Source organism: Apteryx mantelli, chromosome 7 (genome assembly GCF_036417845.1).
Source record: "Apteryx mantelli isolate bAptMan1 chromosome 7, bAptMan1.hap1, whole genome shotgun sequence".
Taxonomy (NCBI): Eukaryota; Metazoa; Chordata; class Aves; order Apterygiformes; family Apterygidae; genus Apteryx; species Apteryx mantelli.
The window spans coordinates 18228188-18246843 of record NC_089984.1 but is presented as its reverse complement, the minus strand read 5'-3'; the positions used below and the strand labels follow the sequence as shown (position 1 = coordinate 18246843).

The 18656-nt window shown below is 37.2% G+C and overlaps 1 protein-coding gene across 4 annotated transcripts in view; it reads right to left on the bottom strand.

Moving 5' to 3' along the window:
* Nucleotides 1–18656, bottom strand: part of KCNMA1 (potassium calcium-activated channel subfamily M alpha 1) — a 545630-nt gene that overhangs the window by 295058 nt on the left and 231916 nt on the right. For all 4 annotated transcript variants that reach the window (XM_067299877.1, XM_067299878.1, XM_067299876.1 and 1 more), the window contains one exon: nucleotides 2792–2853. In XM_067299877.1, coding sequence (XP_067155978.1) covers nucleotides 2792–2853 — 62 coding nt within the window. The remainder of the gene's footprint in view (nucleotides 1–2791; nucleotides 2854–18656) is intronic.

The window sequence follows — 18656 nt, the reverse complement described above, 5'->3', positions numbered from 1 at the left end:
CCATCATTTTAAGACACACCCGTCAATGTGCACTGCAATATACCAAATATACCACTAGTATCATCATCTTAACTCTCAGTAAATGACCTATAGAAGCCTTCATTTTTCTGTATCTTTGCAGATCGTTGGTCATTAAATTAACCAAGTTTTTGTAACATTTTATCAGTGTTTTTACTCTCAATTTACTTTGATTTTTCCACAAGAGGCCCTCAAAAATACACAGGAAAAAAAAAAAACAAAACAAACCACAGTCACAGTATACGCTAGGAAAATAAGCGGCAGATCTGATCTTCCACTGATCTGCAGCACATTTTTTAATTTGCAGCAACAGTGTGAATGTCAAGTATACATAAAACCCCAGCAAATCAGAATAACCCCATTTTTGTAAAGATGTATGTTAATAAAAAGGTTCAGAAAAATTAAAAAACATTGTTATCCCCAAACCTAATATTTTCATAATTAATCTACTCATTGTTTACAAGAGCAGAAGCAAAATAAACATGAAGACTCATTTTTGTGCTATAAATTCATCAGTTTTCTTTCATATCTTTGTTTTTTGATAGTTTTCACAGTGTATATTAGCCTCTACATTCCAGCTAGAAATTTTGTATCAGCTATAATCTAACTATAAACTAAAAATGTACAATATAGCTGATATTCTACTGGAACTTTTCATTATTTGAACAGGGAAGTGGAGCTTTCATAGAAAAAGAAAGGGAATTATTCTCACTTATCACACATTTAAGGATCTTAAATAGACTGCTATTTCACCACATTTTTTTCTGCATTGCTTTAATGCATGTCAGGTCAGCTGCTAATACAAAATAAAGCAAAATTTTTCACTTCAAGGAGTTATCTGGGGAGGTTTTTAACCTGAATTAAACTAAAAACAGTCTTTTGTTAAAAAAAAAGAAGTGTGTATGGGAAGAAAGGTAGAGGTAGTGAGAAGGAGAAAACAGAAAATATGTGCTAGTAGAGCATATTGACCTGAGGTTGCTGAATGTAAACTGTAGTAGTGAGTTAAACATTGGCTGAAAACCTACAGAAACCTACAGTTAAAATGCTTTTCTGTCCCCATTAAACGAGCTGCCAGTAAGTGGTAGCAGTACACAAATTAGGTAGCCCGCAGAAAGGTTAAGCACCCCACAGAAATCTGACACCCCCCTAGAATTTTCTCAGTTTTGCCGTCCTTGAGGAAAACAAAGTCTTCCGGAACACAGTGCCTGAAAATCATTATATGCTTAATTACCTTCACAACAGACAATTGCCCCCAGAAATAGATATCTGTATTTCAATGGTCTGAAACTGAAACATGAATGGAAACAAATTTCACTCTATTTGATACTTTTTACTTGGACATGCTGGGCATGGACTAGTTTTGCCATCGTGCTTTTAAAAGTTTTTATAAAGATCTTCAGAAAATCACCATCTTACATGCTTCACTAGCGACATATTAAATAAAAATTGGCTAAAATGAATGAGGACTCTTAACATAATGCTAAGAAGAAGGAGGGACGGGGGGAAGATTTGTCCTCACTTCAAGGGTAGCTCAAGGTAGAATTTGAGTTTTTCCACCACTAAGTACCTCTCCACAAAGAAAATCTCCACCTCAAGTTACTTACGTTAAGCTTGAGACACCTAGACTACAAAAGCATGGCTTGAAACTCACACAGTATAGAGCTGACATCCATGTATTCAAGAACCCTTTTGCTGGTGCTACCACCTGCCTGGACATCAATAACTACAGATGTCACAAGTGAAATGCCTTATTTTCTGGGTCACATAAGCATGCTTTCATAACACAGTCACTGCTGTTACAGACAGCTATGCGAGCTCGCAAGGAGCAGTCCCAGCATCCTACTGCATCTTAACTGTTGCAGTAAAGGAAAGCCCAAAATTAGTCTGGAGAAAAGCATCGGGTATGCGCTCCTAGAGCTTTAAAATGCTATTGATACTTCAGAATATCATCTTCCCTACATAACTGAATTCAACAGAATAATACTCCATTAAGTCCCTCTCCATGGGGTCCTTCCGTGTTAAGCTACGGATTCGCCTCTTACACCAGTGACAATGATGATCTTGAAATCAAGGAAATCAAAGGAAGGATATTATTAGTTACATTGTTTTGTATTAAAGCATTGTATGCCTCAAAATGTCACTGTGGAACTTTCTGTTGCCTGTCCAAAAACACAGCACCACATGAAAGGGCTGTCATGTGACTACATTACCTTTCCAAAAATATTGAGATGCTTCTCAGACTTTTACAGCTAACCCTAGTTTGGGAGAAATCTATCAAACTCAGGAGCTGGAAATCTGAATAGGTATGCTAGATAAAATACCTGTACTGTCTACCTCATTCAGCGTTTTTTTTGTTTTCAGAGGTGTTGTGTCTTTGAGACACAAAATGATTTCCTCTGCAAACTGTATTTTTTTGGCAAGTATCCTTCCCCTGTATTTCTTATCCTAGTCTTGAGTCTGAAAGATTCTACATAAGCTCACCAAACTGAAAAAAATATAACTTTACAACAGTATGTATAATCTCAACATGCAGAAGTACTGTTTTTCTCTCTCTACTCTTTCTGCAGATCCGATGTGACTGAGTTCAGTCTAGTTTATGCAAGATTTTTTTCCCCATCCCTAAATTATTTTGGAAGACTATACAATATTATAAAGTTCTTCACACTCAGGCGGTGAGAATAAAGCACTGAATTGAGGTAGATGAATGGAGCAATTTAAAGATTTATAATTGCTGTGGGAAAGGAGGGAAAGGAAAATGTATTAGAATACTCACTTTGACGAATCTATGAAGTATATTACAAGAGCACCAATACTAAGAGCGAAGACTAATACAACCTACAAAAGAAAAGAAAAAAGTAATTACTTAACAGTGTTGGAATGAAACATTTAAGCTTTTACACAAAAAAGACAGGTAAAATAAATCATAAAATAGAATTCTTTTCATTTCAGCTGTCATTTTCTTCATGAAAACTAATCCTGCTTGCATTTCAAACACAATATATTATCATAGGATGCTTTCTTGCATTGAAGAACAGCCACAAAGAAGCTGAATCCCAGCTCAGGGAAATACAGTCTACAGATAGGTCCTGGATCCTAATTTCTACTAAACTAGACACTTAAATTTCAAATGACAAGCAACCCCACTGCATGGCATTCAAGTCACAGTGTAGCTTTACCAGAGCTATCCTTCAAGACTACAGCAAGAAGCATTTGCTCATTCCTTTTAGGTAACCCAGAGCAATGACAGATTAGACTGAATTTTTATTTACATACACTACATACGTGGATGTGAAATCCACATGATAAATATTCGGCTGTGTAAAAATATGTATTTTCCTTCCCCTGTGCACTAAGGTTATTTTCAACTTTCAAACAGGTTAAAACAATAGCTTGAGGCAGCTTGATCTAAAATAAAGAATACATAACCCAGGCGCTCCACATTTCCAACTTCTTCCCCCCATCTAAACCAGATGATTTTGTTAGGTATGGCCTCCAGCCCTTATTATCAAGACAGAACTTGCCTTTCTAACTAGTACAGCAGAAGCTGGATTAACCACCTCCATCTGTGTCCAGCTTTCCTCCCTCCCAAACATAAAGCCAATATAATTGTCCATTGTACTGACTCTTAAAAGATTCAGCAGCACTGTGGAAAGATTTAGTTTCACATCTTATCCAAAGTAGACCCATATCTACACAGGACAGCATAACTGAAACTTCTGCACTCAAATTTTGTCTTAAAGAATCATGAAGTAAACAATAGTTTGCGTACACACTGTGACTGAGATTACTGATGCTCTTGCTCAAGATTTGTCTCTTTAATGATATCATCCACTGGATAATTTAGAGCTTGAAAACATGAACCCGGTAAACTATTGCTTATAACCTAGAAGATAATTCTTCTGGAAGCAATCAGAAAAGATTCCTGTCTGCTGCACTGAGGATGGGAAACAGATAGGAAATCACATCTCTTGCAACTCTTATCTGACCTGCTGGTCCACAGCTTCAAAACAGTGTCTTTCAGCCTTCTAGCAGGCACTTCTTGAACAACTGTTTACAAGTAATGTCCCTTAAAAAAAAACCCACAGAACTGATCACTCATGATTGGGTAGACCAGAGGGTACCACCAGGTACCCTGGCACCACCAGGAACATGCAGCTTCTCACTGCCAGTTAAATTACGAACTTAGGCCAGAAGTAGCTAAAACTTAACACATCTTTAGACTATCACATATGTGAAATACACTAGTGGTGTCACTCCAGTTCTGAGTGAGCAGATTTAGTGATCTGTATGAATACCACCACCACTGTTGCTACTTTTGTTGACAACCTCAACTGTTCAAGCAACAGATGGACACAAAAAACAAAAATTTGTTCATTCAATACTGACTTCAGGACTAGAAGCTTGCACTGAAAATTATCAGACCACATTTGACTAACAACAGAAATCCGTTCTCAAAGACTGTTTCAGTAGAGCCTTGAATCATCCATGATTCAGCAACTCCTCCTTTCTAAATATGAGAAAGAATTTGCATGGAAATTCTCTTCCAGCTACAAATTTCATTATAGTTACTAGACTAACTTCAAAATTTCTGTTCTCAAGATTCTCCTCAGTTTGTATTTTGTTTGTTTTCTGTGTGGACCTTTCCTTTTAGCCCATTAAATGAAAAAACAATATTCTATAAGATTTGGAAATTATTTTTCATCGGGATTCCAGGGAAAAAGGATTTTATTATCTTTTTAGAATTTAAAGAACTTAAATATCATTTTTAAAAGAGCAAGACACTTACTATCAACATCTACACAGTAAAAAAGAAAAATTCTTAGTAACTATTATAAGTTAAAACATCTCTTTCTGAAGCTACCATATTAGGAAGGAACCCAGCACTCATACTGAAGGCAATACAAGGGCATGTGCAATGTGACAATTCTAAGCAGACATAATGAAACAAGAAAGTGGAAGCTTCTCTACTCTCACAGCTTTCACTGAATGATGTAATGGCAGTACCAGAAGCAAGGTACAATTGTAATTATGTATCATACCATTGAGCTTTGCAGGGTCAAAATCATCAAACATGCATATGTTTCCCAATAAAAGAAAGAGACTTACCCAATGTCTTAATATTATGTCATAGCTATAATTGGGTAAAAAAAATTCTGAACATACTTGAACTCCTGATCAACTGAGTGTTGTTTTTGATTAATTTTTCATCCCTTTTATAACTTATTCACCACAATTTTTTCCTTTGTGAATGTCTGATAAAGAATGTTTTGCTTAAGTGAATACAATTACCTGTGTCTTATCTGATCTTCTATCATCCACATCAGTGAGACACAATAGTCAAATTCAAGGAGTGAAGCACAAAATCCCTCAAGTAACATTTTTATTACTTAAGTGTCAACATCTAGAGTTTAATTCTGCTTTCTTTAAACTACACTATTGATCGGATGTGTATGGGTGTTATAAGGTGACATGAGCTATTAAAACCATATCAACTAGTAAGAGTTTGATTGCATGGTAAGAAACAAATGCAGTGAGTAGAACTTGTCGATTGTTACCTGGCAACATCCACTGAATTATGATTAGCAGTGGTCCCAAGCCCAATTTTTTTCCTCAGAATTAAGTTGCTGAGAATGTGATTGATTTTATTTCCCCCCCCTAGTATTTCAAATCACACACAACCACTGGGTTTGGATCCGAATCAAACTTGCTACATTCTTTAGCTCTAGAATTATTTGTTATCAATAAATCTTTCACATCTTCATATCTTTTCTGAAAACAGAGTTAACCAAACTGTTGAAGCTCAGGGAACACATTACTTAAATCACTGCTTAAATTTTTGGTGAAAGTTTTCACTTGACCCAAATCTGTTTTAAACACAATCATTCAATGTTACATGCTTTAGAGCAAAGTACTAACAGTGAAGTTCTGTAAAATCCACAAGTAAAGTTGGAATTTGGTTTTGCATAACTGGTCCTAGGTCACAACATGCACTCATCATCTACTGGGCAAAAAAGTCCTCTGGAACAAAAACAATGTAATTATATACCAGCCTTGCACTGCAGTCATATCTGGTCTCTTAATAAATATCACTGTGGTGCTTGACTAACGTTAGATAGATCCTGGGTAAGATCTTCCAAAATATTTAAGGAATCTGAATGTTCTACAAAAATTCATACAAAAATTCATACAACTGATTAAAATGCAAATGTCTCCATTCTGCAAGAAGGTCCAGTTTCCCATGCTACTCTAAACAGTGAGATAGGGACACAAAACAACTACATCATTCCCCTATTACAGTGTATACTTACTTTTAAATCAAGACTTATTCCCACTCCTATCACCCCAAACCGCACACCTAGCATTACAATTCATAATCCCCTAATTCACAGAACGGGCATCAACAGAGAATGGAATATTAAATACTCTCTTTATCCTGCTTGCAGAGAAACATATTTTTCCATTACTAAGTGACAGAGGTATCAGGTCGAGCTTGAATATGCCAAATGTGTGGAGAAAGCAGGGCCTGAAGCAACTAGGTTAGAGTTATATTAAAAACAAACAAAAAAATTAATCTCCTTCTGTGTCATACTAATCTCTTTGATATAGTTTCAGATGCAAGCTTGTTCCTACATTCCCATATCAAAAGCTGAATACACCCTGATTATTTAGATGCAGAAAGACAAAAAAAGCTCAAAGTTACTGAGTTTAGGACTACTTTCAGATTTGAGTCCTTGCAAGATTTTTATGGGAGCCAGCGCCTGTGTTTGGAAACTTTTGCTATCTTTGAAGTGTGGTAGAAAGCTAGACAGACTGATAGCCCAAACTCCCAGCAACTAGAATCTAAGGGAAGGAAAGAAGCATATACATAAGTGAATTATTGCCTTGTTTGCTAACTAGGCCAAGGGGAGAAAAAGCTTGCTCGCTCTGTTTATTATTCCAATGCATTTGGCACAACTTTATTATTGCTACACATCCATTATAGCTTCCCTCTCCCTCTCTGGAAGGACTGAATCTTTTAATTTATAATAACTTGCTGTTTGTTTAAGATTGAGAAATGTGAAGTCATATGCTAGCAGCTACAGTGACTAAGCACTTAGTATTGAGTTAAAAATAAACATCAATCTGATTAAAGGAAAGAGGGAAAAAGCATGGAATAATTGCTGCATATCCTTAAGTCTTTAAAAAAAAAAAAAATCCAACCACAGAGTTCAACAAAAGTGTACAGTATCTTTTGAGGCAGAAATTAACGAAACAGAAAAAATCCACTTAAAAAAAAAAACTGTAAAAAAGATATGCTTTCCCATAAAAGTAAGCAGCTCCAGAAGAGCTTTGACTATGTCAAGATCCACATACACATTAAGAACAACCACAAGAAAGCAAAAAAACAAAAACACTGAAACAGTGAAACTGCAGGGAAAGTATAGGCATTGAGAAAATACTGTTAGAATGAAGAATGATAACTCCAGAGGGATCAGCACACCTCCCAGGCCAGGCCTATGTAACAAAAATAACAATATTGATAACCTGACGGGTGGCACTGTTTCCCCTGTATCTGAACTGAACTAATGTCCTGGCATTATTGAAGAAACATGGAAAAATGGAAAGGCTGTTCACATGTGGGAGGACAGATATAATTAACACACACACAGCAATGAGTAGTGTAAAGCCTCTACAGTAGAAACTTCTGCTCAATCTCTCATTGTGCCAGAATATTTGAGCCTTCTGTGAATGAGATATGCAAAACAGCACTGAACTGAAGAGGCTGAGCAGTAATCAAAGAGGGAATGGACATTCTTATTCTTATAACTCCTCTCCACATTAGGTATTAAAATAAGCAGTACACAGTGAAAAGAAAATCTTTCAGGAGTCCTGTAATGCCAAACACTTCAGGGCACAGCCCTTAACTATTGGGAGTTTAAAGGAAAAGTCCCTGGGAGTCCATTTTTCCCTATCAGCCTTGTAATGAATGTGTCAGAAACATCATACTGAAAATCTGGACTATTTATGTACTCTTATATAGCAGTCTCTGTTCCTCTAAATTACTAACAAAGTGTTGGCACCACAGGTGTTCTCCCTGGATTAAATTTTGATATGTATATCCACAACAAATAGCACTTCAGTCCATGACAAATCCCACAGAAGCTGTGAATTCATCCTGAAGGAAGTATTATTTGTGTACATAGAGAGGTTTTAAACTCTTATCTGAAATCAAAAATAAGCCAGGAATAAAAACAGTTTCCAAGGTATTTGTTGCGCTAGCTGAATTCCACTCTGATTAGTTACAATCTGGCTGCATTTATTCCCTCAGTTTGGATGCAGAATCACGTAAAATGCTTCAAACAGCACTCTGAATTTCCAAACTCTCCCCTCTCTTCCCTCTGCTAACTCTTTTATATCTGTATGCCTATACTGGCATATTTGCTGAAGATCCATCAGAGGCAGCTCAATCAGTAACGCTTAAAGACTTTTACAAAGTAAATCTAAATTAAAAGCATGTTAAAAATTGCTTTCTGTCTCCTTTTTTCCATCCCTTTCTGTCTTGTTCTGGGAATTTTTTTTTTCCCCTCTTCTTCTTTCTTTCTGATGGTTCCTACAAATTTAATAAACTTTCTGGTTTTCTAAATGAGTAGTAGGGTAAGAGATACCATATACATATTTCTATATACATTTATTTATATGAAATATATAAAACATTTCCTTTACTTTCCAATAAAACACTGTACTATCACACTATGACATTTCAGATTGTGAACTTCAAAAGAACATCTTTTAAGGAAATGCATATAAAAAGCATATCAGCACAGAGGTTTCTGTCAAAACATAGCATTATGTTGAACTTGGTGTCTCTGAGGAAACTAGCATTTTATTTTGTGCTTCTACCCCACGTTTTTGTTTCAAAACAGTCCTCTTATGTCTGCAAGGCAGGAGGAGAGAAGATAGGTCAGATGCACCATAGGCAGGCAGGGAGCTCCACCATTCCCACTCAGCAGAGGTCACTCGAGCATCCGTCTGGGGGTGCCCTCAGGGCAAGCATACCAACCTCCTCCATAAAGGAGTCCTTTTTGCTACTTGCATAACACTTCTTTATGGCCCGTTTCTCTGTCCCAGTCATCAGGGTAGAAAACTTGTACCCTGAATGAGATAGGTCACTCTCCACCTTTTTTTGCTTCTGAACAGTTTATTCCTTTGAGATGACTGCATTGGATTTCTATTGGAGCTAGTGAATGGAAATATCTCATGTGACATCCTCTAGCTTAATCATTTTATTTAATAAGACTAGGTTTATAGAGGCACTGGAGAGTAACTGGTTCTTATTAAGCTTGGGGAAGGGGGGGAGAGGAAATCTAAATAAATAAAACATTTTATGGAAGCGAAGAGGGTGGAAAAGTTCCCCTGAGAGTCCTTATCTTTCTATCTGATGACAATCTATTTTGGCATATTGTTCTTCAGAATTCTGTCTGAAATTCTTATTATGGTAAGGTTACAATAACAATTTATATTTTTCAGCACTAAGCCATAAGTCTCTACTGCACTGCTTCAAATGTATTAAGCTGTTCTTTATTAATATTTTTAGACTTTCACTTAATTTTAATTTCCACATGCATACAGTGATTTCTGTTAATGAACTGCTGAGGTTTTTGTATAAATGCTTTAAAATAAAGCTCTATCAGCATCCGTATGTTGAATTACTTAATGAGAACACAAATTATTTCTTACACAATAAAGATACATCCTGGTTTAATTCAGGGATTTTGGAACCCCAAGGTTTGTATTAATAACTTGCCAGTAGCCTGAGGCTGTTTCCACCTAATTTCAAAGAAAATGTATGTACTTTAAATGTATGTACTTTAAATATCAAAACAAACTTCCTTTAACCATAACAATGAAATTCAGTTTTATTCCTTTGATAGACAAACAGAATTTACTTGTCTGGGTTTATTAGGAATGGAAATCTGCATTTTTAAGGACAGACCAGGTGCAAGTTACCTTTCAGAAGTAGGAAATGCTTAATGCTTGCTTGGCAATCCCAGCATTAATTTTGAGACTCTAGAATATGCACCAGCATCAGTACAACTACTACAGTGTAACAATAGTAAGACTTGAGCAAGTCTAGACCACACAGTGGTCAAAATGGCTTACTTAAATTGATGTCTCATTAACTGATACTCCATTTGCAAACAAAATTCAGAAAGCATTCCATGTAAGCAAAGCCATCAGTGGTAAGAAATTATGTACTGCAGTTGATATAAAAAGCCAAGCAATTAATACCTCTTAAGTTACTATAAATATAGATAGAGTTATTTACTATAATGCAGTATATGCTTAGAGCAATGCTTGCTCTGAAAATCAGTGTTCTCCACTCATTTGCTCCATTAAATGTTTGTCTTTATTATTCCCTTTGAACATATGACACTGAACTAAAGCAGCTGCGTTGTGTTAAATCATGCAATTCATATTGATTCATCCAACAAGATAGGCTTCAGAGCTACATGGTTTGTCAAGACAAATAAAATGTAATATATTTTTATAGCAAGCAATAGGGAATTTCATTTCAGATAATTAAAAAAAAAAAAGAAAAAAAAGTATAACCTGCTACCCAGGAGTAAAGCAGGAGTGATGATCTCCAAAGTCTATCAGCAGGACCTAGTACGATGCTCCGGGTGGAGCTGTCTACTGACTTTTCTCTGGACTTAACACATTGCCCTGTCTCCAGTTTTTCTGGTTCTCCTTCTTTACCTGGCCCCTCCCATGCCAATGTATAAATCATTGAAGTGATGAAGACAAAGGTACAAAATATTACCAGTAACACTTTCCCCCCTCTACTCTATGAGGTCGCAATTCCTGGGGGCTCTCAGGAGGTCGTTCTGTTTCATACAGGTTTCCAAGATCATATTTCTCGTTGATGAAACGCTCTCTTAATATCTTCCAGAATGACTGCTTACAATTCCACCTTGTCTTTAAAGAAAACTATCTAACCGCACATCTGTTGTTGTGGGCCACCTTACAACAGCAAACAAGGACATGCAAACAAGTGAGGGCTGGAGTGGGCGAATGAGAAGAGAAAGCTAAAGTAATAAAATAATAAAAAGATAAAATAAGATTCCATTTCCTGCCTCCCAGCAGTAAATAATAGACACAAATGACAAACAAGGATTCTAAGAAACTGGAAAATTTCCTGTCATTTACCTTTCTTGACAAATATAGGGATACAGAGATTTTGCAGCTAACACATTCCCTGTAAAAGAGCCATGCATGCTGGAATACATTCATGTGACGAATATGCAGTGATATAGGCATCAGTTCTCCTGTGAGCCCTGGCAAAGTGCAAATTCTACAGCCAGCACCTGCTCTTGTCTAAAGGATACACACTAACCACTATGAATCTTAAAGGATATGTCTGTGGGATAGCGTATGAGCTAGTAAATCTGTCTTGGTGACTTATTGATCCTGCCCTTTAACATGCAGAAGAGGCAGGTGGTGGAGGGGAAAAAAAAAAAAAAGTGTCTACAGTTTCTTCCATGCTTTGAATGTCAGATAGGATTTAGAATCCAATTCTAGAAGAAATGAAACACCTCCACACAAGACAGCGAGCAACCTCATCTTTTAGTGAGGTGAGAAAAGATTCAAGAGCACTCAACTCTTCACGGAGTCAGTCCCTACCAACTCTTAGTTTTGAGTCTGAATCGACAAAATTATAGCATTAAATCCAACCTTTGCAACCTTGAGGGCCCACATTATAACCTTCTCAGGCACCCAAAGACTTGAAAGTGTTTGCATGCAAATTATTAACTTTCGATCATATCACTGGCTTTTTGATTTTGTGTACCTTTATGACACAAAGAGTTAACTAAAGGTTAATTAGCAATTAAAACCTACAGTAAATGAATTAGTCACCAACCTGCAGTAAAAAGAGAAATGAAAACTTAGACAGCTTTATGAGATTCTTTGCAATAAAAATTTTGCCCTTCTTGGGCAAAGCCCAAATATGCTTACCAATTTACAGAGAAAAGTCAAAGTCTGTAAACCAATAGGCAGTAAGGTCTCAGTCAGTTTCTCCAGGAAAATTCACAGCAAGGATTTCCTTTTAAAAATAACACAGAGGCAGCAATAAAGTAGGTCAGCAGGAGCCCTGGATGATGATGAGCAATCAGAAGACTTGGTTATTTTCCCTAGTTCTGCCACTCATCTGCTGGATGACCTAAAGCATTTCACTTCCCCTCACCAGGCTCCCAATTTTTCCTCTTCCTTTTGATTGGCAAGGATCCCGCATGTCAACTCATTAGGGCAACAGCTGTCTTTCATTACAGGTGTTTGCAATGGATCTAGCACAGCTGAGGCCTCTACTGCTGCTATAATAATAATATAAAAAAAAAGTGAGTAGGACAATATGCAAAATTCTGAGCACCTTCTATGAAAGAAAAGGGACTTTATTTATTCAGGGATTTTATTTGAATAGAAAAGCTTTAATATCTCTTTCTACAGTTACTTCTCATTTATCTTTGTGATATTACAATTTTGGTCCCATTAAGTCACCTATGTACACTGACATCCAGTGTAGTAGGGTTTTAATTGATCACTGACACTAAAATGATGTATTTAGTATAAACACCTCTTCAAAATGTAATTCATATTTATCTGTATCTCTGTTTTTACAGACCTGTGTAACAGCTACAATAAATAAGAAATGTAGAAACAAAATTCCTGGGGAGAGGAAACAAACACAGCAGACACAGAAGAGTTACAAAGAAAAGGAGAACTAGCCTGCGCATGCTGGGTTACATTTTCAGTTCCCAGGTACAGTACCTGCACATCACAACAGTAACCCGAGTATCTGAAAGGTACAAGGGAGATGCATGGCAAAGCCCTAAATCACTGCAAGCCTGCCAAACTATTCATGTAGTTGAGGTAGTAAGTAATTAAGATAACTGTAGTAAGTAATTAAGATAACTGGTCACCGGGAGTAGGATATGTGACATCTCTGAATACAACCACACACAAGAAAACTAGCAAATTCAGTTTGTGTCTGCCGTCAGCTGGATTTTATTCTCTCTCCAGTAAAGGATCCAACCCTCTTTGTAGGATCATACATACACTTTAGCAGACTACCTTCTCTTTGAGCAGACTGCTTGAAATTAGGAAGAGCCTTTCCTATTGAAGGGATGCTGTGGGATCAAAATTCAAGAATCATTAGAGTTGACATCAGACACAGGAGCATGAAAAATCAAAGCAAGGAATGAGCCAAAGAAAGGGAATATCTTAATGTGCTTCCCTACCCACCCACTCAATCTCATTTTAGGAAGAATTATTTTTAAAGAAATATCCTGTTCTGTACATGCTTCTAATACGTGTTCATATTTTGAATTTGTTTTTCTTTCTTTATGCAAAGTGATTTTTTTCTTTAACTTTTCCACTGACATATTGACAATAAGATGAAATCTTCTGTTCAATCCATAAATTTGAAAAAACTGAGATTTTCTAATTAGTGAAAAAATACAAGACAAAAAGTCCCATCTGTTAATGGTGCTCTGTAGCTTGAAGTTAATTAGGTTTGCTGGGAGAGCGCCTGGCAATGTGACGAATTAAAGTGCATGCAACTTTGCCAATTCAGTATTTAATTTAATTAGTCAAAAAAATAGCAGTACTTTCTATCACAATGTGTCATTTTTTAGTGCTAAATCCTGAATTGGTAGCATATATGTATGTATGTATATATATATATATATATGTCCCGTGTCCACCCCCACACACACACACACACATAAAAAGCCCTTCCTCCTGTTTACCTAGTAGTCAACCAAACCATGTCCCATTAAGGTCAACAACAAAAATACAGTTCACTTTGCTTATAATAGTAAGAGCATAACCCACTTTGCTTTCCACTGATCCACTGATGCATGTCTGGGTCTGTGGTCACACTGAGCAAATGAGATATGCCAATAACAGTTACCTATAAACTGTTCTTCAAGTTGTCATTGCTCTCATTTCCCTTTTTAAGCTCTTCATAGCATGGCAGTAGCTAAGGGACATCAGTGAGCCTACCTGTGGGTCACTTCAGAGAAATGATCTATTTGCCTGTCAAACAACCAAACCACGCTGAAAAGCCAACAAGCTCAACCGTGCAAAACTGCTCAAAGGCAAAACAAAAACCAGCTCTGGAGTGTGGTACACACGATGCAGCAAACGGTGTTTGCACTCATAATCATGGCTAATTATTCACAATCCCATCCCCAGTGCTGGCCTCTGAAAAGCCTCTGCTTACTGTGTCAGGCCCTCAAATGCAGCTTATTAATTTTTTGGTTGAATTCATGTGTTATAGTTGTGACAGAAGGCTTTTTACCTCCAGATAAAGACTTGGAACAAAATAAACTCATATGGGACTCCCTGTCCTACAAATGCTTCATCTCACCTCCTGACAAGAAAGAGATTAAGGTAAGAGAAATGCAGAGGTAAGCAAAGCCGCATGCGCTTTCTGGTACAGTACCTGCACAAAAAGTCTCCAGACATGTATGGGACACCTTGAAATGCAACAAAAGTGTAGTAACTTATGGAAAGAATAAGAGAGACAAGCTCTCACCCCAAAATCAGAAACAGAATCTATATAATTAATTAAATTTGAAAATAATCCAACTACAGGGGTTCAAGATAAGGGGAATGAATGACCTGAAGCAAAGGAGAAATCAAATAAGGCCTATACCAGTAAAAAGTCACCACTTGCCAATAGTTAACAGAGACCTGGATCTAGAATAGTGCAATACTTAGCTGTTTCACAGACTTCTAAAGACAGGTAGCCGTCAACAACATGACTTTTTAATGGGGACAACTATACCTTCAGAGATTTGCACAAGTAGGAACTCACCGTATCTGGATTCACGTGGTCTACTCAGTGCCTAAGCACAGCTTATTGTCAGCATCATCACTAGCTTTCTTTTAGCAATTAAATGAAGTATCAAACACTGGACATCAATGAACAAAATCAATGTGAGGATATCAGGCTAACAGGAAGGGGGAAAAACTGCTGTTGATGCCGTTGAACAACACTAGTTTTAAAGGTCACCTTTGTAAGGATTTTTTTTTTTTTAGCATACTGTTTTTACTCCTCTTCTCTGGCATTGTTTGTCCTTCAGTCATTTTGCCAAAACTGATAGCTTTGACTGATGGCCACAGGAAAACATCTCTCATACTGATCCACTCTGAAGTCTGAAAAATTGGTGTTTTTGATGATTAGGAACAAATCTAAACCTACTTAATCACCCAGCCTTATATGAGCATCTGACAATACAGAAAGCTGCCTTTAATTAGTATACAAAGGAAAACTATAGAGAGAGCAACAGTCTGAGCAGTGACAAAATTTTAGTCATTGTACAGCTTAATACTTACATTATACCTCAACTTATCTTAAAATAGAAAATAAAAGGCATAATAATTTTCTAGTGGCTATTTCTAAGTATAATTTGAATTAGAACTCCCAATTTCCTATGGTAACATAAATACAGAAAATGTGAACTCTTGTTTTTAGACAAATTTGAAGTAATAAGCCTGCCAATTAAATTTTTTTACACAGTCATTAATCATGAGATCTGAGATTTCTACGTAATTATGTAGTAAGATTTAAAGAATTCAGGGGAGCAACTAAACATAACAACAAAACAAACAAATATTCATGGTTGTGGTGATTTGGGTTTATGGGGAAGCATTCACTTCTAGTCAGAAAGCCAGTTCTGATGGGCTTTGGAAGTAAACTCAACAAATACTTGTAGCAATTGCTGCACCTTTAAAATAATACATGAGCATAAATTTTCAGTTTATCTTATGTATCAGTTGCACAAGTATAATTATATGCTACTACAGATGAAATCTTGGTTCACAATTTGATGCAAGGCTGCAATGCTATGTGCAGATTACTTTGAACTTTGCTACACTATTTCAGAAAAAGGCATGGAAGCCTTTGCTTGGCATCATCTATTACAGGCCCTAATCGTTTTCATATTGTAATCATCAAGGAAATGCTGATGGCATGTTGTGGTTATTGCTAATTTGGAATTATGTTTCAACTTCATGTACCTAATGCTGAGAAATCCACACAAGTAAGAAATAGAATCAGTAATTTGCAACAGTCACCGAAGACTATGTGCAGGAAATAAATATTTGCAACGATGAACCAAGCAAGGTAAAATATTATTTTTAAACAATGAACCTTTACTTGTGGTGAATAATTTATTTTTGAGGGATAGAAGGGAAAAGAGCAGTTTCTCTCTAAGAATGCAAAGACTGATTTATTCTGTAAATTTGTTTCCTGTAGAGGAGCTCTCCTATGTTGGTGTGTGGCTATAATTCTAAAACTGAGAGCTTTTTTATGAGCATTTTTAGTGTGGTTTAAAGATAAAATCATATAGTCATATAATTAAAGACTTGCAGAACTATTTTTCCTGTGTGTGCTCACTTTAACAGTTTTGTCTAGTATCCTTGCTTTTAAAAACCATGTGGCAGTGGCCACTTATTTAATTCGGTCTTGAGACCCAGCCGTTACCCCAGCTGACCTTTTCTCTTGTTCATGACAACACTATGTCAGGTCCTTTAAGTCAACTTTCTGCCTTTACAGTCTTGGCTTTCGTTGTTTTTTATTTTTTTACATAACATGAAGAATTTAATTCAAAGACATCTACCCAAAATCATCCCTTCTTCAGTGTCTCTGGTCTTTTCATCTTTACCAGGCTTTGCTAAATTGGGGTCTCTCCCTTCAGGGGCTTCACACTCCGTATAGCCTCCTTCCTGACGGTGGAGAGCTGGAGAATGGCCTCCCTTCCTGCCTGCTGTATGTGCCCCCTTGTGAAGGTCTGAGACTGTAACACTCCTGACTTTCATTCTGCAGCCGTCCTATCCACAGAGGTAAAAAATACAGAGGATGGATGATGAGAAACATACTACTTCAGCTTATGTTCTGTCTCATAACTATCATCTGGTGCATCATTTTTCCCCTTTTCTGTATGCTTGCTTCAGCCTGGCTGCATTCTCTTTCTGCAGAATTACAAGACCAAGAGTGTTTATTTTGAAAAGAGCTAAAAACTGAAAGAAAGATGGATGAACCACTAGGTAAACAAATACCCACCCAGGCCAAAGAGATTTGCAAGAGGTACTGCTGCAGCTCCATGCCTTTATATAAATATGCAGTTTTAGTTCATTTTAAAATATTATGTAACGGAGAGAAGTTGGGAGTACATATTAAGTTTTTTTGTTTTTTTTAAGGGTTGCAAGCACTGAAAGAAAAAGTGTGTATCATGCACAAGCCACACAAACTCTAATAGCAAACTATGAAAAAAAGGAAGGGTTTTTGTCTGAATGAGCACTGCAGAATCTGGCTGAGAATACAAGCACTGCCAGCAAAATTACGCCATTCAAGCTTAAACCCTCTTCCTCTTCTCTTTTTTCTCACATGCTTCCCTTTCCTCCCTCCCCAAATTCTACTCATTAATGATTTCTTATACAGATTCAATCCTTTGCTGTTTTTTTTTAATAATATTTTATTTTAAAATAAGTCACCTTTCTAGAATCTATTGAAATGTGTTAAAGCCAAATATAGGGAAATTACCTTTTTAACACATGCTTTCTAGAGGTAACAAGACTGTAAGACTGCATCCAGGATCAGAGGCTTCCCTCCCTCCCAGCTCTGGCCCAGCTCCTTCCCTCCATGACGCCGCATTACCAAGCCTCCTCCCTGACAGCCAGCCTCCCCTGAAGACACTGCTCCTCTTGTTTTTTACTGAGGAGTGAAGGAAAATGCGGTAGGTGTAAGAGAAAGAGCACCAGCGGTGCTATGTGGCTACATGGTTTTGTATCACCCCAGCACCCCATCAACCCCTGTGCCCTGCCAATGACGTCCTCCCTCTGTTGAACCACCTCACTGTACACCATGCACAACAAGACCAAAAAGCGGAAAAAGCAAGAAGTCAAATGAAGTGGTCCAGTGCCACTTCAAAAATATTTATACCAAATCTACAGCTGAGAAATATTTATACTCAGTGATGACACTGCACAAGAACAAACACTGTCAAGTCCTAATGCTAATAAATACTGTTTACTAGACTGCTTGGCTGATGTGCTTCCTCTTGGACTCCCGACAGAGCTGGAAGAAAGAGCTTTCAACTTTCATAATTTCAAACATTAAATAAATTGAAGTTTGTTTTGCTGACTGCCTAAAACCTCAGAAACCCTCTCTGGACAAAACGCTCTTATGGTGGACACCTATGTGAAACCATGCCAAGGCAACTGAACACTGCTGACTCAGAAAGGAGGTCCACCTCCTGAATCAATAACAGGATTGCCAGCAGCAGCCATGGCCTCTTCTTTAAGTACTAGCTCAATGCATAGTTTGATTTCTTATTGCGGCTCCAGGTAAACAAAACACTAGAGAGATCAAACAAACATCCATATATGCATATGTACCTGACTTTATAGTTGCCTGTTTCCATCCGTAAAGCTGCAGCTTTTTCTTAACTGTAACAGCCCTAGTGGGAGGGCACTAGTGCGTGGAGCGGGCTGCAGGGCTATTCCCCAGTGTCATGTACTGCCAGGAGGATGGGCTTTTGTGAATGAGAACAGCCTGTGTGTGTCACAGCCCCTGACACACAGGTTGCACTAAT